At 34.8% G+C, this 20,977-nt stretch overlaps 1 protein-coding gene across 5 annotated transcripts in view; it reads left to right on the top strand.

The window, feature by feature from the left end:
- Positions 1 to 13,711, top strand: part of LOC134848540 (uncharacterized) — a 35,740-nt gene extending 22,029 nt beyond the window's left edge. For all 5 annotated transcript variants that reach the window (XM_063866046.1, XM_063866047.1, XM_063866048.1 and 2 more), the window contains exons 2-4: positions 490 to 2,643; positions 6,747 to 7,210; positions 10,568 to 13,711. In XM_063866046.1, coding sequence (XP_063722116.1) covers positions 1,671 to 2,643; positions 6,747 to 7,210; positions 10,568 to 13,156 — 4,026 coding nt within the window. In that variant the 5' untranslated portion in view covers positions 490 to 1,670 and the 3' untranslated portion in view covers positions 13,157 to 13,711. The remainder of the gene's footprint in view (positions 1 to 489; positions 2,644 to 6,746; positions 7,211 to 10,567) is intronic.
- Positions 13,712 to 20,977: the final 7,266 nt, after the last annotated feature.

The following is a 20,977-nucleotide window of genomic DNA, read 5'->3' as shown; positions in this document are numbered from 1 at the left end:
TGTGCTTCGCTTCTATTTTCACTAAGCACTTCCTCTCTCTTCATAAGGTAGTCACGCGTTTTTTTTTCTGATGACGTCGGCTGTTTATGAACATATTCAAAGTCCCTTCGTCAATTTTTAGCCTCAATTACTAATCTCTATCTTTATGTTGTAGTCGTTGTGTCGCGGCTAAGTTTCTCTATTTTTAGAATATGCTCTAGTTATTTAATGCCATTTTAATCAGCCAAGATGGGTATGTATATGGTTAAATATATCCTGTTTTAAGAATATTTAAGAGGCAGATTTTTACCTTTTTGGGCAACAGGCAATTGTGCTAAAAATATCGACTGTAATTAAATTTCATTTCTATTTCCTTGGCTTAATGGGCTGCTGCTTTGCTTACTTGTAATTCTTAACAATAATCTATTTCGGTAAGTTTCCCTTCTATTTATTGTGCAAATTAGAAAAGTGTATTTTTAATCAATTTAAGTTCAGTTTCTTGTGTTTTAGGTCTACAAAACAGGGAATTACCTACGTAACCTTACACTGTGGACAACGAGCGACAATTACTGATAACGACGTCTATTTTTTCCATTCTAATTCTGAACAAGCGGAAGTTAACTCTCTTTACCATTACTTACCTCTTCTTACCAATTTTTATTGCTCAAAAGCCCATTTACCCAAAACTACATTCAGATCGCTTCTTTGAAAAAACTGAAGCTACAAAAATACGTCACAGAAAAAATTTACACATTAAATTTACGTATTCTTTCATTTGGAAAATCATTACAGCTCCAAAGAGTTTTCATTACTATTTCTGATCCAAGATTTGAAAATATTTTTTCGAGTTATCATTGAGTAGTAGAGTTCTTTGTTTTAATTTAACAGGCGAAGTAAATTCCGACTCCAAAAAAAATTGTTTAGTTTTGACCAATTTTACACACATTATTATCCTAATTTGATTTTTAATAGCGTCTATCGTTCTATTGTTTCGTCTTCAGCCTATTTGTGTTCGATTTTACAGTTCTAAAGACGTCCACTGATATTTTAAGAATATCCCAAAATAGCTACCAAAACTGTAATCTCCTGTATTAATCTGAATTTTTACGATTAACTAAAATATACCGGTCTCATTTTTGACTTGAAGCTCAGATTCGCTTAAAAATAGAGTAATGAAGAGTGTGAATTGAGGAAAAGTAGAACAAGAGAAGGCGGCATCTGTTGCTTAATTAAAGAAAAAGCTTTGGTTTTATTACAAAAAGCATAAAGCTGACAGCGCAATATTTCATTACCATTCACAATTTGTCCTACATTTACCACCACTTTTTAAAATTCTATCAGTTTTATTTGATCCAATATTTGTTCATGCTCCTTCAAATTTGGTATTACATGTCGTAACACCACTTGCTGTATTTCTAACTTCATATTGTTATTCTAAAACAAGCGAAGCGCTCTTTTATTCATTTATTTTTAAGTTCCCTCTGTCACCAAACCATCCAACCAAGAAATTCGAAGCTTGAATAAATATATTTTTGAAATTACCATTAAGTAGGTATATTCCATAATTAACTGATAAATATTCCTTGAATTTTTCATAAATCTCAAGTTTTCAGACCAAAATTTTCCATCAAGCTTGCATTTTAAACCATTTTACCCTCAAATTTCATGTCTTGAATAAAGAAGCCCGCAAAATGTTATCGTATATTGACAACTTGCTTTCAAACTTCAAAAGTGATTCTAAGGAGTCGAAAGCCGATTCATCTGAAGATAAGGGATCGGATGAAACAAACAGGGGAACGGAAGGTCCGAGAAACAAATCATCGTCTGCCGAGGTCCGAACAACAGATGCGAAGACTAGCGGGCCAATGCGGAAGAAAGACTCGTCTTTCAAGTCTATCTTTGGGTTCAAATTGAGAAGTTCTGACTCATCTTATTCTGCCTTAAAAGGCAACGAAGAGTCAATAGTCTCGGACTCCGAAGAAGCAACGAATGATTCTGTCTCAGAAACTAACTTGAAACCCGACAATAAAATTGAGTGTGAAAAACGAATCAGAACTGAAGGCACGCCAAGTGACCTGGAATCAATCGATACTCCTATCGAGAATGATTACGACGATGACGAAGACGACGAATGTTCTAGAAGAAGTAGCATGACTTCTACTGGAACTGGGATTTCAAATAACGATAACGCTTCAGTTGACCTTGATTGTGACCCTGAGTTTTTGCAGAGTTACAGGCAAAGTCGGTTCAGTTTTCTTCCAACTCCTGATCAAAATTCAGCCAGGAGTTCTTTTTCACGCGAGCAAAATCGTAGGAAGAACAAAAATCGACTTTCGCACAGTCACGATAGTCCCCGAGTCTCATCCATTCAACAGATAGGCACGGGTTCGAACCCAAGTCCGACCAAAAACGTTTTGGCCAAATTTATCTTAGCACACAATATCAGTAATAACATTCCAAGCATTACTTGTTATAATCAAAATTCAGATTCGGATGCGAACTCGAAGGGAAGTAGTGACAATGAGAAGTTTTTTGACTGTGAGGATCACGAGCCGGAGTACCAGTACCATTCCAGCGGGGTGACGTCATCAGGGTCAAGTGCGTCACAAATGAGGAGACTCCCGGAGCATAATTCAGATAGCAGGGAAAGCATATCTGAAAATGGTAAGTAATAATACCAATGTCTCCTCAAATGGGAGTAGTCTAAATGGGGGTTTGATGTTTAATATTATATAGTATGAACTCTCTTTTTTTGCAACCTAATTCGCAAATACTGTTGCGACAAAAATGTGTTCGTTTTGAAAGTTCATTTTGATCATTAACCAGCTATTAAGTACAGCCAATGCTAAGGATATGAACACAGACTATTATATTAGAAATAGCACTTTAGCTTCAAAGTATCATAGATCTGTAGCGTAGAGGTAGGGAAGGAGACCCGCAACAAAAAAAGAGGGTTCGAACCTAGGCAAGCTCGGATGTTTTAAATGAACTTTTTCTTATACTAGTTAAAATGCGTCCGCTCTATAAATTGAAGCATGTTATTTGATACATTTTTTATCAAATTGACTGGTACTGCTACTGCGTCATAATTAGGTTGCATCACTTAGCAATTATGTAGACCCATAATTGGCGTGCGTCGCTTCAGAAATTTTGTAGACCCAAAGTTTTACTCATTCAGTTTTTCCCAGTAGCCTTATCGGTCATATTCGTGCTAGTGTATGTGAAGTGCAACTTCGCCTCAGTGTTTATAATTGCGTTTGGATTGGAATTGCCGTGTAATAAAAAAATAAAACATCAGAAGTTTAAGCAAAAAAAATGAAAAACAAGTTTAATGTTTAGTAAATTTCTTACTTTTTTTATTTCATCACTTCAATCTTTGTGATCGAAACAGTCTGCGATTGTTGCTAAGGAACGGGCTATTCTTGTTGTTCCGACCGCATCATCGAAAGTGGTCAGAAAGAATTGTGGGTTAGCTCCTGTTTTTTTTCCGACCAATTTTGACTACCTCAAAGCAAGCTCTCAGGGGTCAGGTGTTAATGACCGTGAATCGAAATCAAACAAACTGAAAAAATTCTCATTCACCATTTTTTCAGTTTAAATGACACGATGAAATGCTGGTCTCCAATTTAATTCTACTACAAAATTAATGTTATTTGAGCTGTGATAACCTCTCTTTCTTGCCGTTATTCACCTATTTCGAACGCCTGGACTGAGCAAAAACAACAGAAGACTCGGAGAAGAAATATATATATAAATATATATTTTCATTTTGGAACGTTTTTAGATTCATTCATTTTTGTCAAAACGTTCTGTGCTACCCGCACAGCAACCGGTCCTGCTCGTATTAGTATAAATTTTTAAATTCTCTAGCGACCAGCTTGGTGTATTAGTACGAACCTCTTTTTTTTCTAACTTGACTCGCACAGAAAAGTCTTAATTGAAATAGGAAAATGTTCATTTAGTTGGTGGCGCTTTTGCTATAATCACAACTTAGACTCATATTTTTTAGGTCGCACTAGGTCGTAAGCCTTTCTCTCTGTGTAAGTCTTGAAATTCGATAGAAATTAGCGCAAGTGTTACTTACTTGACTGCATTGAAAACAAAATAAGAAGAACCATTGTGAACAATCTTCACTTTTTTAAACAAAAATTAGTGATGCTTCAGAAAAATTGTCCTTTTTGTTTCGGTAAACCAGAGTCAAGAAAGACAATCGAGGATAATCGGAAAAGGCAACGTTTGATATTTGGTTGTGCTTTTCCCAAAAAACCACATGAAAGCATGTACGAAACGATGTAGTTGTTTTATTCAATTGAAGTTCAACTGTAGTAGTTATATTCAATTGAGAGTTCAAAGAATCTCAAACATTTCATTGAAGTTTTTGATCAAATAAACAATCGTTTTTTGAAAGATAAAAGAATTAATTATATTCCTGGAAGCGCAACAAGTGTTTTTTCTCTTTTATAATTTCTCTTTTTCTGATCATTTTTAATGATGTGACATTTTGAATTTACAGTTTTCTCAGATAGGCCCAGTTTATTAAGATTCGATGAATGTAGTTCAGGCTCGTATATAATTCGCGATGGTTTTATTTTGTTTTCTTTTTCAGGAAAAATCTTTAAATTTGTTCAGGCTCAAATTCAATTTTTCGTGATTTGACTTTTGATTTCTTATCAAGTTCAGTTCATTTCCTTTGTTAAAATGAGAGCAAAATCCATTATCGAGCAGTAGGAGTGTAAATGTCACGAAAAACGTCATCGACTTCTAGTTTTGAAAGTGAATTTAATTTGTAGATTTCACAGCTGAATGAAAAATCATCTAGTGATACAGTTTTCTCAAACTGGGTTAATTTTATTGAAAAAGTGCCAATCATTAATTGTTCTAGAAATTAAATTAGTTTTAATGGCATCTATTTTTTGAAATTCGTTTTTCATTGACTCCTTTTCAACAGTCTGCTGGCTATGTCAAAATATATAAATAACATTGATTAAAACTATGAAACCAGGAGTGTTGAAAAAGGTTTTTGCATCTGATGATACAGAAACATCTAGAAAAAATCTGAATAAAAAACTAAATTTATAGTTCTTTTTATGTTTTAGTGAAAGTTTTTTTAAGTTTTCTTCGAGTAATCAAAACAACATGACAAATCGGTGCTCAACGTAAGTCTTTCTGTGCTCAAAAGTGTGCCAATCGACATAAGCACTTCTTGTTTTGAGCTAATCAAGGAGAGGCTTCTGGTTCGAACCCTTTTTTGATTCACTTTATTTTTATATTCACCTTCGTTTTTTACTATCATAGATTTGGAAGCTAGTTTTCATTTTCCAAACGTATTCAGCTCAGGGACAGTTTTGCAACTGATTTCAGTAATACCTTAAGGTCATGATTCTGCTGCAGCATGTTGAATTCAATCAGTCATACTATGAATCACTTGTCTAGTTCGAAAATCAGCATCAATTTCAGGAGTGTATTTCTAGTTTGTGAAGGCTAGTTGGTTGCATAATGGATTGCATAATATAGTCAATATGTGTCTTTGGAATCTATCTCTGATCTATAATAACTGTCACTATAATCCAAATTTGATAAGTAAGTCAATGCTCAAAAATGTACCTTAATCTTTCGACTTCTAAGTCAAGCTAGCTGAGAAAAGTATAAAACTATCGATCAATTTGGTTTTCATAATAATCGTAATGGTGCCATATTTTGATCAGGGCAAAGGTAATACCGCTCGCAGTAATCTACCAATATTGTTCAAAATGGCTCGAGTTTCGCTTTTAGAATTACATGCAAAATTGAAATACTATTTTGAGCAAGTTTCGTGTTCAGTTTAGAATGACTGATTATTTTTAGAATGTAACTAAAACGTCACATTTATTAATAAATTCAACTCAAGAAGGTAATTGGAAGGCTCGAAAGAATCGTGCCAAGAATAAGAAATGCGATTTGAATCAATTTTGAGCTAATACGCAACAAGACCAACGTGCTAGCTTGAGTTCGCTAAACCATCTATCTACAAATTACCAAACGACGAATTTGAAAAGCTCTAACTATTCTCTATAAAACACCTACATGTTTGAATAGCATTTTGGCCAGCTTAGAGCAGTATTCAAATTTGCCCAAATTGAGAACTTTTTATCACCGGAAGGACGCACAAAACTTACGAATAACTTCCGTTCCGTCACTTGAAATCTGAACAATATTTGTGAACATTTGCGGAATTCGTGTAAATTCGAATTTTGCTATTTCTGTTTTGTATTTTGAGTCTGTCTTATTCTACTAAACTCTTATTTTACAGCAACCAAGAAAACCCCAAAAAGAGTTTTTATACACAGGAGAAAAGCAGACAGACAGACTTTGAGATATATTTTGATGGTCTTTGCGTTTCTCAGAATCAGACATTCCAACAGAGATTTGTTCACACAGCCCAGACGCAACGCTTTTTACATTGTCTGGCAACAGTTTCTTACTTATTCTGGTCAAAACTTAATTATACGTGGTCGATTTGATTAGCTAATTTCTCATTATTGGTAGGTAAATCTAAATTTTACGTATTTCGAATCCTTTCGCTGAAATCCGACATTGAGTTTAGACCGTAATATCTCCGGACCAAAAAAATCATTGAAGCTGTTAAGCAACCTGATCTATTATCTTAAGTTGTAATGTGATATATTTCTGGCTTTTTACATATATTTTTTGGATATATATGAACATCATTGAAATGCCTTGGTATCCTCTTTTTGTAGATCCGGACTAAAATGTGATTTTTTTTTCAGAAACAATAACAGTTGATTTGTCGAGCAAAACACCGTCGCCTCGGCTGTGCCCGACAAGTGCTGCGAATACTCACAGACGGAGGAGCAACGCACAACGACGCCACAGCGCCAACAAAATCACAACCAACGAGGACAAAGATCAACAAACGAAAAGAAAACAACATCAACAACAATCGAGTAAACAACAGAAAAATAAACAGAGAAACTGTTCCAACTCACAAAATAATAGTAGTAACATCGGAAAAGTGCACCCGACAGCTATAGAAATGCAGTCTGCGGGTTTTACTGTTCCCGCTTCGGTCGTCGCAGGTGGAAATGCATCTGTGTCGAGTCAGAACCCGAGCGGAAGCAAGAGTTACTCGTCCAGTTACAAAGTTCTGACGTTTGAGCAGTTCTCAAAACTGGACAATTTGATGAACTCGGATATTGAGATTCACGGACAAGGGACGTTTCCTAACATAAAGGTTGGTTCATTTGAGTTTTGAGGCACAAGGTTTTTAACTTGTACTAAGATTGCATGTATCATGGTATAGAGGGTGCGATTTCGCACTAAAAGATTAAAAACAAGGCGACAATGAGATGATAATAGTTCAAGCATTCTCCTCTCTTTATTTCGGTATAATCTCGCATTTCTAATTTCGCCCCATTTTGATCTAATTTTGCGCTTTGTCGTCCTTTTAAACATAATAATTTTTTAACTTTGACGTTTTTTTATTGAAGCACAAAGAATTCTAGTTATAATGTTGGTCAAAGTAAGATTCTGATCCTGTTGTCGGCAGTTTGTTTGATTTGCTGAAAATGCTCTCAATTTCGTATTACCTGAAAAGTGATTTCAAAAACTAAACCAGACTGCTCGTATCAGGGAAAAGCTTTTTAACGTTTATGAAGTACTTTGCGATAACATCTTTTTAATAACTTTAAAAAAACTCAAAAGAATAAACTTTCAAAAAAATAAATTTCTGATTGTTTTTGAAAATCTTTTCCCGCACGCTATGTAGCATTTAAATTGCATAGCATCTGTTCTTTGATTTATTTGAGGCTAGTGTTTGCTTCCAATTATGCGTCTGTGGGCGAGTGGTTAGTGTGTGAGACCCTCAATCTCTTAGTCGCAGGTTGGAATCTCAGACGTAGACGTATTTTACGTATTCAAGGCTTATTTATAATTTTTCTTATTGCATTTTATAGAGCTGCTTATTGTCTTGCTCTCGTTAATGTTTGCGAAGCGAAGGATCTGAACGAAAAATAGAAATTAGGCTTATTCGACACTCATAGTCAACTAGGCTAGCTGGAAAACAGATTTTGTAGCAAAATGACTAGAAAAACAAAAAAAACGTTATAAATTATTTCAAAAAAGTTTTCTAATCTTTTTGCAGAAAGTTTCTGCAGTTTTTGATTCCCAAAATGGCGCTAAAAACTCCAAAAACTTATTTTACTCTAGTAAATAAATACTTGAGTGAAACTAAGTTTTCACGGCTTAGATTAAGCTCAAATAAGCTTTTGTAAGCTTGCATGCTCACCTTATTAGCTCGAAATTAGACAAAAAACTTCCAAAGAAAAAACGGTTTTTCTCGACCCTGAAAAAAAGTTTAAAACTTTAATATCGTTCGAATTACCAGTGAAAGGGTTTTAATGTGATATATAAATCGACCCATTTCGATTATAGTTTGCGGTACCTGATTTTTTGTGGAAAACAAAAATAAAAAACTCAATTGCACCCAAATACAAAATTCCTTAACATTTTTCACATGGTTGGAACAATAAATTAATTCAATTCAAATTTTCAACGTTTTCTGAACCGGGCATGTGTAAAGTTATGATCGTTTACCCGTTAATAGTACAAAAAATATTGCGCCTTAGCTGTCCCAAATGGACAATTTCAAGACCCAATAATTTTGCAAAAATTAACACAGGAGAATTTGAGAATATATGCTTAGAATCTTGATACTTTTAAGGTGGTATAGAAAATTTTGTTAAAAGCGGCCAGTTATAAGGTCGAGATAGGTATGCAGAAAGAAAACACAGCAACCACAATTATTACGGCACTTTTTTCGAAGGAGCGAAAGGATTTTGAAGTTCTTAGATATATATGTTTTCGCTTTTTCGCTCTTATTGATGAAAATCCAGGGTGGTTTTGTTGATGAAAAACGGAAACCCCCTTAAATGATAAACCGGAAATTAAAATTTTGTTACATCATTAAATTGATATTCATTTAGAAGTACAGGAAAATACAATGTGGCAGACTTAAACGAAGAAATTTTATCTCTTTATATGCACCTGGGTATTTTTTTGTGTTTGTTTTCTATTTTGTTTCCAAAAATTTTCACTGATTTTTTCACTTGTTTCGCAAGTTTTCAAATTGATTAAAGAACCCAGAAATGCCCAATTATAAAGAGAAAATTGTAAAATCTGAAGCAAGAAATAATGCACAGTTTTAAACCAAAAAATCTGGATTCGCTTTTTGTTTTAATTCGCGCCTCTGAATAAATTCTACCAATTTCGCTCTCTCTGCGCTTGTTGCCTAAAAAACGGCTATGATACAAAAATTTGGTATGTTCTCTTTTTTGTGCAATTTGAGGAAGCTATCCCGTTATAGTTTTTTTTGCCTTTTTTCATTCGATTTCTTATGAAACTGGCGGATGGAATCTCTCATATGCGAAGGACCGAATGCGCGAAAATAAAAATCAGCCAATCAGTTTTCAGTAATCTAAAATTTGGAAAGAAAGTAAAGATTTCCAGGGACTGAATATTGATATTCGCCGAAAATAAAAACGGCAGAAATATGCAAAATTTCAAATTGTCATTGACCGCCGCCAAATTGGAACAAATTTTATATTTCAAAAAAAATTATATTTCAATTTTAAAAAATTCAAATTTTAGAAAAATTCGCCCTGATACGAGCAGTCTTGTTTGATTTAAAGTTGTTTTGGTTTGTTAATTTGTTTGTCAACTTTGGGTTGAAACATTAAAAAGGCGTTTAAATCATGATTGAATAAAGAAAGCGCATCTTGTTAACTACCCCCTTTTACAAAAGGGGGAAAATTTGGTACACGGTACAAAATTCGTATATGCTTAACTGTTCAATTCTATCTGAATAGAACGAGGGAGGGCTAGAGAACACGATCCGAGATTTCATCAGAATTTTAGTATACTTTTCTGCATGCTCAAAATGTTTAATATCGCTCAGGTCATTTACTCTCTTTAGATATTTTATCCAGATTATTTTTGTGCATCTTTGCAAGAGACATTAACATATATATCCCATTAGTGATTACTGTGAATACGTTTTGAATGAAAATGAGAGAGCATGGTGCCATTATGGCTATTTAAGAGGGTCCTTAATAGGGTTTTAGGACTTCAAAGACGCATTAAATCCGCAGGTTCTCTAATTCAGACTTCTTAATTCGCAATGAGGAAACAAATAAATTGTGTTATTTGAACGAATTATTCGTGTCGTCATGTTACTTATTTTCATCGTTGATACAACAAAGAAATTCATCAAAGAAATTTTTTATTGAGGAAACAAAATGGAAATATGCTGATATGACGATGGCAGAGTTTTAATGCATATTTTTTTTTTAAAGAGACATATTCTATAAGATGATTTAAGCGATTGATCAATTTTTTTACGGACATGGGACTCATGACCTGCAACTTAACGAGTAATTTTTTTTGCGAATTTTTCTTCATGCAGACGTCCATCCTACAGACCGCCCCAATCGTCCATTAAAAGAAATGAATATTGATACGTAAAGAGTTGGCGTTGGCATTCAAGACATTTAAGGGTCTTACATTTTTTAATGAGTACTTCTGTTTTCTTTAGGTGACGCTCAAAGACTTCGTTGTTCTTCTCAAGAAAAATATGGAGAGCGAACAAGTGCCATTGGATTCCATACGATTGAATGGAGGAGCTGCCAGTCACGTGATCGGAATGCGACAGATGATTGACGACATCGGATACAACGACTTGGATCTCATCTTCGGACTCAAATCCGACGACGAGCAAGTCTTCGACACCGTTCGTCTCATGCTCTACGCCACGCTCCGCAGCTTGCTTCCTGGATGTGGAACGGAAACAAGTCGGCGACAACTTGACGACAGCAATGGCCAGGCATCAGGTGACGAGGGTACTGAGAGTAGTGATGTCAGAACGACAAATAACTCGGTCAGTGCTTTGACGGACAGTGTGATTGATGATGGTTATGTACACAAAATGGTGAAAGTGTCCAACAATAACGACAACTGGAGTCTTATTTCGCTCTACAACAACAACGGGGAAAATGTAGAAGTCAAGTTTGTTCACCGAATGAAACGTCAATATGAATTTAGTGTTGATTCGTTTCAGATCGAACTAGACTCGCTTTTAAGTTACTACGAATCGATTACAGATGATTTTGTTAGCTTTTCGAAAGATTTTTATCCCACAGTTATGGCCGAAAGCAAGTACGGCAAGTTCGATGAAGCTTTATTCCATTTAAACAACAAACTTGTTGCAACCTTGAGGCCTGAAGAAATCAGAGGCGGGGGTTTGTTGAAGTACTGCAACTTGCTTTTAAACGGATACAATATTGCCGATTCGGAAATCAAAAATATGGAACGATACATGTGCTCAAGATTTTTTATCGATTTTCCAGATGCAAGTTCTCAACAGAACAAGTTGCAGAATTATCTTAGAACCCATTTAAGAAAAGCGCCTAGATCAGCAAGGCGGAAAAATGCACAGAATCAGAACTCATCTTCGAATTTGAAACAACAATCCCACCAATTTTCGTCGAGTAGCGAATCTAATGAAGACAAGGAGAATTTAAGCAATGATTGCTCAACTCCCGTTCATATTTCAGTGCCAAACTCTCAGATGCAGAAAGAATATAGAGTCTTAGACGACGGATCTTTGGAACATCATCGCATCAATTTCTTGTGGATCGCGAGGAGAATTATCGACGAAAGCACAGTTTGCTTAATGAACATTGAGAGAGCTTGCACGTTAAACTTACTCGATAGTTTGATCAATGATTTGTTCAGAGTTTACATCGTCAAAGCAGAAAGATTGAAAATGTGCTCAGACATGGCAGAATCCGGATACTACAGCGAAAACTCTTCGACCGTCTCGAACCCCCTGTCAAGTCCTTCTCATTTCAGTCGTTCTTCCAGCCCTGGAATTTCTTTAAATGGAACTACTTCTCACGCCAGCCGTAGTTCAAGTCCGTCTGCCGCTGCTGCCGCGGTTTTCGGAATAAATGCTCAGCATATGGCGCCGAGTCGTTTAGCCCATTTTGACCTCGCGGCGCTTTGCGTTCCGGCAAATGGGTCCACATTTTTGCATCCAGCTTCGGCAAACGGAATGCATTTCAACTCGACGCAATTTTTCCACCCGGCACAATACGGGAGTACAATGCATACTGGCAATATTTCTTTTGTCGCGGGAAACGGCGGGAGCTTTGCGACGTCATCAAGAGGTGTGGACCAAACAGGGTTGTCGATGAGTCATCAGAATTATCATAATCATTGTCATAACCAATCGGGTAATAACGGCGGTGGCAGTGGGAGGCACTCGAGTAACGGGGGAAGCTATCACCATGGTAACAACCACCATTATCAGTACAACCATCATCATCATCATCACAACCAATCGAAGGGTCATGGAGCAGGTTCGAGGAACAAGGGTTCCAACCGCGATAACTACCACTACCATTATCCGAAAGGAAACAACCATGCCAGCGGACTGTCCAGCTCAGTGGGTTCGTACCACCACGGCAACCAATTTTTCTCGAGTCACAGTGGCAACGGCGGCGGAGGCGGACAGTTCGTCTCAAATGGCCCAAACCAAAACACACAACACTACCCATCAGCTTCCTATGTTTACAACTATGGCAATGATAATTACACCGAAGCGTTCCCGCCTCTGAGTACGAATAGAAGCGTGGGCAATAGTAATAACCAGGACCAAAATGGTTATTATTACCACTCGAGCTATTATGGGAGTAACGGTAACGTGAGTGGGTGTGGTGCCAATTACAGTTCCAATAACTTGTACCAGACTCCCCACCAACATTATTCCAGAGGGGGTCACTCACCCAGACAGAACCAGTCGGTTGCGTCATCAGTTACGTCATACTCTGACTGGAATCATGAGTCACCACTTAGTGGAACTCAGTTTGAAAATGAGCAAAACAACGATATGAATGAAACTGAAGAAAATATCCAATGCTCAGCTAGAAGTCAACGTGCAAATTCTTCTGCGGCTGCGAGAGGTCAACGACCTTTTGACCCTAATGAAGGCGCCGAGGATGAAGAAAATGACGATGGCGATGATGATGTGACCTCAACATCCGAGACTTCGATTTTATCACGTGATCAAGCGACATGTAGCGAGCCCACGACATCTGCGTCAGTTGCACTGGCGGCATTTTGAGGTCATGGGGGGCGAGAAGAGTCATTAAATGCGGTAGAGGTCATGTTGATCAAGATTTGAGTGCTATTTTGTCTGGACATTCATTAATTAAAGTTTCAAATTTCTATTTTACCATATTTGACTTTTACTTGTTACAAAGGTCAAGCAAAAATATCTATTTTTGATGAAAAGTTTATTAAAAATACAGTGTAGATTTGTGCAAATAATACTTTAATGTGCTTTGATTATATTTTTGATAAGCTGAAAAAAGTATTAAAAATGTAAAACAAGCATGCACGGGGTGATAAAAAACTTTAAAGACTGAAAAACAATATCAAATAGCAATGATGGTGTATAGATTGTATTATTTATTTGATGTCTTCTAATAAAAAACATAATCCTGTGTGCTAGCTTGATCATATACCAAAAAAAATAAAACAAAATGTTCAAGCAAATGTTATCAAGTTATTTGTCTGAAAATGAAGAAATACTTCGAATTTCTGAAGTTTTTTCATTCGTTAACTAAAACAAACTGCTACTTTTACTCAGATGAAATAAAAAACTATAATAACAGATGAAACAACAGATCTAAAATAGATGAAATAAAAATTTAGATAGAAATCTAAAAAAGGATCAAAATTTATGATGCCATTAAAATACCAAATACTGTCCATAAAATTTTTAGCTATTCAGACAACTAACGAAAAGCGATGCAGTAACTTGATTGGTTTATTTTGCATGTTGTGATGGATCGGATTTGACCACAATCAAGTCAAGTATTAGTTTTCGAAACATATCTAACTGGAACTCACCTGAAACCTCAAAAATATTCAAAAAATGGTTTCTTTGTAATCAGAATTAAATTTGGCCCAAAAAGTCACCAAAAAGGAGTTTAAATAAGTACTGACCCAACAAAAGTCGAAAACTAAAACTTAGCGAACTGATATCTAATCATACTGTTCCCTGCTTTATTACAATATCCTTGATGGCATTATCTTTTTGTTAAGGAAGGAGCTTTAACTCGCTGTTGAACTATGGTCCAAGTTTGAAAATGGATGTGAAGATTTTTGATATGGTATTGCATTGTCCATGACAAAAAGTGTGGCTAATATTGGGCTCAAGCTAATTTATTTGTGACTGACTGCGGAGAAAAAATAAACTGTTCAAGACAACTTCTGTTTTTCATCGAGATTGTTCGGACCGTTGAAATTTTATCGTTCAAGATACGACTAATCGTTGAACTTTTATCGTTCAAGATTTTACGACTAAATTATACCTAAATTTTTACAATGAAATCAAATAAGCAAATAATCCCTAGATTTCAATAATAAAGTAGGTTTCAAAAGAATCGTCGCCATATATATTAATTTTGAGGGGGGAGCGCGCGCCGAAAAAAGTGCCTAAAAACGTCTTTTTTTTACCTGTTTTTTTTTTCAAAATTTTGCATGCGGCGCAGAAAATTTCGCCAAAACAGGGATTTTTAGTGCTTCAGGAGAGCTCGAAAAATCAATTTGGTTGACCTAAAAAAATCGACAAATCCCCCCCCCCCCCTTCTCGAGAAAACTCTATATCCGCCCCTGCAAAAGACTAAGATTTGTCCAGAAAGCTTGTCCGAATTTGCAGTTTTTTGTATCAACTTTAGTCTTGCTTTTAATAGCGAAAAAAGGTAGCATTAGAAAACAAATGGTGCTGGAAAGTTGAAGTCTTTCATTTTCAGTAGATGCATATTTGCACTGAATTTGACGTCAGTTCGAGCATTTTCCGAGAACTTACTAAAGTCAGAATAATTAAAAAGGTCGTGATGGTACAGTTGTTTGAAGTTGCCCTGAAAGTCCCATATTGTCTATCGTCTTAATTGCAGTTAGTCTGACTGTGATAAATGTGGTCTCAGAAGATGTATTCAAGTGGAAACGCAAAAACAGGTCACCTACATACGTCTCTTCTGTATTAAAATAAAAGGAATTAAAACAAATAATTTCTCTAATAATACAAGCTAACAAATTATTCTAACCATTCGGAACATATAAACAATTCAAGATACCTATCAGCGAGTATAAATAAGAGAGGATAGCCTAAAGGCATACTATTGTGCGCGTTAAAGGTCTACCCTGACAATGGTTTTTAATTTACTCAAGCATTTAAGAGTTAACTATCTTGAAGCAAAAACAAAAAGCTTTTTTGTGTTCACTTAAAACTCACTGGTGTAAATCTAATGATGGGATTTTTAATTATCAGTAGTGTCTTTTGATGTTTCTTCATCGATATCCAAAAATCAATCAAACAAAAAACTGCAAAAAAAACATTGTTCAATTTTTATTGAAAATTCAATGTGATATTCCTTTCTTCTTTTGTGTTACTAACTTTGGCCTTTTTTGAAAATGAGTTATCTCATTTAAATCGAAAACGGAGTTTTGAGTTTCCAATTCCTGCAAATGATCCACGTCTTTTCTCCATCCAAAATGTTAATTGGTCAGTGTTAATTTTGGTGGGCGATGTAATTGGGCTAATTTGACGACATTGTCGCTTGCTTCAGTGGAAATTGGTTTTTTCTGCACCAAAACAAAAATATTTATTCTTTTGATTTTCATTAAGGTGCACTATTAGCTTTTGAAGGGTTTGAAGAAATTCCATCAAAAACTTTGATTTAAAAACAAAATTGCTTGCATTTCTACTATTTCACCTACATACAAAATCTCAACAATTCCTGCGCATCTAATGCTTTTGAGACTTTGACTAATGAATTGTTTCAAATATTATGACAGTTACCAACAGTATGGAATTCATAATCAATCTGTTTTTTTTGCTAAGGAGTATAAGTGCGCATAATTATATTTAATCCAAAGCAGCTAATCAATTTTCAATTGCTTAGTCATTCCAACCTAAGTCGCAAATATTAGTGCTACTTTTGGTGGAACCATTATTTTCACAACATTAGTCTAAAGAGAGATTGAAAGACCGATTACTTCCCTGTACTGTACATTGAGCAAGTCTTTTTTACTGTACTCGGTGGCCTTTCAGTGAGGGGAATTTTCTGAGTTTCTTTGGTTTTTTTTTCATTCTAAGGTAACAAATTTGGGGTTAAGGCTTCAATCGAAGGACATGTACTGGGGATTTCGTCTGCATGAACTACTTCGCATCTGTTTCCATAGTAGTTAGTTATGGATTAGAAAATGCCTATATTTCGAACTGGTTGTCGTTTCTGGGATTTTCTTCTGTTTGAAAAAAAAACGCCAAAAATATGGCGTTCAATTGTAGTTATCGAGTGCTCAATGGTAAGTACAGTTGCTAGGAATCGTCATTGCATAAATGAAACTGGCTAAGATTAAGGGTTTCAATTAAACAAAAGAAGCAGCAATTTTGTCTGCATAAAGCAGCTAAGAACTTATTTTCTGTAGAAAATTGGCTCCGACTCCGACTTAGACTTAAAATTTTTTGACTGATTTTTCGAACAATTTATTAAAAAATACCCTGCCAAACTTGTGATTAAGGGTTGATGTGAAAGAAAAAGTTGTAATATTGTTGATAATATCAAAGTGGAACTTTCTATATCTACAGTTGAATAAATGAAATGATACACTTCAAAGTTGAAACTTTCGATATCTATAGTCGAAGATTTCATGTAAATATAAATATTTGTAGATGTCATATTTGATAATTGCATATTGAAGTAAATTTATTTAGCTTGAGTTAATTCAAAAATTGGATGCGGCTACTATAAAGTATTTCCTACCAAGTTCAGTATTTCCTAGCATCATTTTATTCAGAAAAGAACAACTCAAGGCTATATGATACAGGTGTTTCGAAGTTTTTCTACTCAATTTTGCTAAGCTATTGTTATGCAAAAAACTAATTTTGTTTTCCGAAATACCACTTTGAGATTGAGGGTTCAATCGAAAAACGAGTTGTAAGGGTATACCTGCACGGACGATAATACCAATTTTGGTTTGGAATCAGCCATGCATCGGTACATTTAAAATGATCAAACAGTTACCTCCACATTTGACTAGGCCCTTAGTCTGGTTTTTACTTTCGCTGCATTAAACTTTGTATTTGGCTTTTTGTGGTTAGTGATTGAAAATTGTCAAATGTCGTTGACGCTACGACAGTTGACTCTTAATCTGCAGGTCCGAAAATTGACTCCGGAAGCTAGCAGCGTGTTTCTTTTCTTGGTTTTAACTTTGATGGCTTTTCAGTCAACAGCTACCTTTTGTCGCTTTTTCGCTTGTGGTTGCAAAGTGCAGCTTGGCCTATGTACTTGAGCTTAGTTTAAGCCGTGGAAACTTAGTTTTAACCGAGTAAAATTAGTTTTTGGAGTTTGGTAGCGCAATTTTGGGATATATACAGTTCAAAACTTCAAAAAACGTCTGCTAAAATTTCGAAAAGAAAATCGAAATTAAAAAAAGCTTTCACATTTTGGTTTTCAACTTTCTAGTCAATTTTCTAACAACAATTGATTTCCTTTTTTTATGACTGTCTATTAAGTCTAAGTTCTATTTTTGTTTCAGATAACAGCGATAGCGATTTGAATTTTTTCTTAAATAATTTAAGACTATGTTCGGAACATTCTGTGCTACTTGCACAGTAACCAATTATGCTTGTGTGTTTTGCATTGAAACGGGTATCCATAATACCAATTCGACTTTTTTAAGTCAAATTGGTTTTAGCGTGGGTTTGTTCATCGGGCTCAAATAATCGCTCTTAAACGCTGAGCCTGATTGGTTAACAAATTTGAAGTGTTAAAACTAGAATGCAATAAATTTTTAAAAACCATATATGCTTACGTCGCTATTAGAAAGCAAGTACGAGTGCTCATTATAAGGCCGCGTAGTATAATCTTTAGCATAGCCGATAGCTAATCTCTACCTTGACGGTTCGAGCCCTACCGTGGTAATTTTTTTTTCAGATTAAAGTTAGGCAAATGCTGAGTAGGCTATATCAACATAAAAAAAGATTCGTTGCAAATTGGCTTACAATGAAAAATATGTCTAATAAAAAAATTCGAGAAAATGAAAAGAGATTTATTTTATTTCTGAAATCATGCTTGAAAACATGAACAGCCCACAGTTTGCCAAGCATTACTTAATTCCATTCAATATTCAGCTGATTTATACCGTTATGAAACGGAATTTACCGTACCGTTTAACCAATAAATCGTACCCGTTATGTTGTTTTAAACAGCACCTATTCGATACCAGAGCCTTACACACTCAACGTTCATAACTTTTAAGGCTATACTAGCCGTATAAAAGAAAAAAAGAAGTTTTTTCTTATTTTTCATAAAAGCTATCAAGTATTCACCCTTATTTGATCACCCTTGAACAACCGTATCGTTCAACACAGTCATTCGTGTTCCCCATTGCCGTTAACTGCATTATTCCTAAGTAAATTATCACTATCATCTCAAAAACGCCTTGATGACACTTTTAAAGAAGTTTCAGGCTTAGTTTTAATTTGATAGCAAACAAACGAAGAGAGACAGTCAATATTTTTTCAATAACTCCCCAAAGTAATTAGTAGCAAAAAAATAATGCTAAGGCCCGATGTGATCTACAATACTTCAAGTAAACATTGATCGAACAATTATAACCCTCTTAAGCCAAAAAATTTAGTTGCAATTTAGAAAGAATACAAAAGCAAAATAGCTGCCATTATTTATGTACAAGGTCAAGAGACCCCCGATACTAAAATCTGAACAGAACTTCTAACAATTAGAAAGGCAAAACTTTCAACTTCAGAAAGTAAAGCTCATTACAAGGATTTAGTGCTTAAACTTTAATTATTTCACCCCCAGCCTTCTTAGAAGTAAAAACTTAAGAATCATTTGCCGGCCGATATTTCCAGAATGAATCATGTTTGTCAATTAAATCGACGCAAAAGTGTCCACGCAAAATCAAGAAACGCTCTTCAGATAAGATTTAGAGTATCAGTCAACTTATTCATGAGAGTTTTTTCAAAAACAGTTATTATCAAGTGATTAAATTGAATTTTATTTGAAACTCTTTTTATCGGGCCCTGGTACTGTTTGTCAATAGTTTTTAAAACAAACTTATAAAGCTAGTGAATGAAACTTAAAATGAATCAATACGCGGGTTAACAGTGAAAATCCGATTTCTTCTTCAATGCACAAAATTAAACTAGTGTTTTGGTCCTCGAAATGATTTTCTGCACACACAAAAGTTTTCACGATTATTTTTTCTTAGAAGCAGAAAAGAGAAAAAATAAGAGCTGGTTTATCCAAAATCATTAGGAAACAAATTATAATAGACGCTTTATTTTCAACTAGCTAAAGCAATTGGTATCAAAACGCTTAGTAGAAAAAATCAGTCAGGATAAACAAAATGCGTATTGCGTTATTTAAAGTCTCCACGCAAGTCAATTATTTTTTATATTGAATCGTATTAGGAACAAAACAACTAAAATAGACGAAAATAAGTTATAATATATGTTTTTATAAAATCTTGATGCGACGATTCTAAGACTACAATTAATCTTAAATTGAAATCTAAAATTTTGTAAATCTGTAAAGAAACCAGGATAAACGATAACTGTGCAAGTAGCCCAGAATGTTCAGTCCATGCTCTTAAAAAAATACAAAAAAAAAAGTTTTTTTTTCCTTAAATTAGGGTGGTTTTTTTTCTGCGTGGTTTGATAGAAAAAACTGAATGAACAAATAAACATTAAACATGCTCGAAAGTCCAATAAAACATGCCAATTGGAAAACAGTTTTTCTAGAAAAAAGACTAAAGAAACGAAAAAAAAGTTTTTTTTTTATAATTCAAAAAATTTCCGAATTATTTTTTGAATTTCGAAGTTTTTGATTCTCAAATTGGCACTAAAATTTCCGAAAATTAATTTTACTCAATTGAAACTAAGTTTTCATGGCTTATGTTAAGCATAAATAAGCTATTGTAAGCCTGTACACTAACTTTACTGGCTTTTAAATTAGGCCAAAAAAAAACAAGTTATTTTTCTCGAGACTGAAAATTTTTTTAAATAATTTTTGATGTGTTTCGAATAACGACTGCAATGGCTTTTATATGATATACCATTCGACCCATTTCAATCAAGCGCTGATCTAGGAATGTCTTGAGAGGGGGGCGGTTTTTCAAAATTTTTAGAACATTTTGTCGACCTTCTTTTTAGGTCGAACAAATTGGTTTTCTGAGCTATCCCAAACCCCGATAAAGACCCTAGTTTGGCTAAATATTCTGCGCGGCAGGCAAATTTTTCAATAATGCCAAAAAAGGGGCATTTTTTGGAAAATTTTGACCACAAAATTGCGTTTTTTCGGCGCTTGCTCCTCCCTTAAATTTAGTATCGATTGGCGCCAAAGGCGCTTTTAGAACAATTTTAAGGTCAGTCAACCAAAAATGGATATCTCAAAATAGTACAAAAGGGGACCCTTTGGGTCGGCAGGGGTCGAATCCCAGAGGGGAGGGTGTCACAAATCAACTGACCTCTAAATCCGCTACTGATTTCAATAACTATTTGTGGTTCCTGATTTTGCGAGGAAAAAAAAGTAAAAACTAAAAAACCCGAATACAAAGTTCCTTCACATTTTTCAAATGGTCGGAACAATAAAATAATTTAAGATTAAAATTTACAATTATAAAGAACTTTTACATAATTAGTCATCTATCAAGAAATAGGCACTTAGAATGAGATTTTAGAACAAGCAAAATTCTTATTAACTTCGAAGTTTTTGAAAATAAGTGCAAAATCTCAAAAACTACAAGGATTTGGAGATTCAATTTTTCTTGCCAGATAATAATTAGTATTAAAACTCCAGAATGCCAGAATATTTGATGAAATGGAATTCATGGTAAAATTTTTTGAAAAAAA

Source organism: Symsagittifera roscoffensis, chromosome 6, assembly GCF_963678635.1.
Source record: "Symsagittifera roscoffensis chromosome 6, txSymRosc1.1, whole genome shotgun sequence".
Classification (NCBI taxonomy): domain Eukaryota; kingdom Metazoa; phylum Xenacoelomorpha; order Acoela; family Convolutidae; genus Symsagittifera; species Symsagittifera roscoffensis.
Note: the sequence above shows the minus strand (reverse complement) of the source record. Positions and strands in the feature narration are given on the sequence as shown.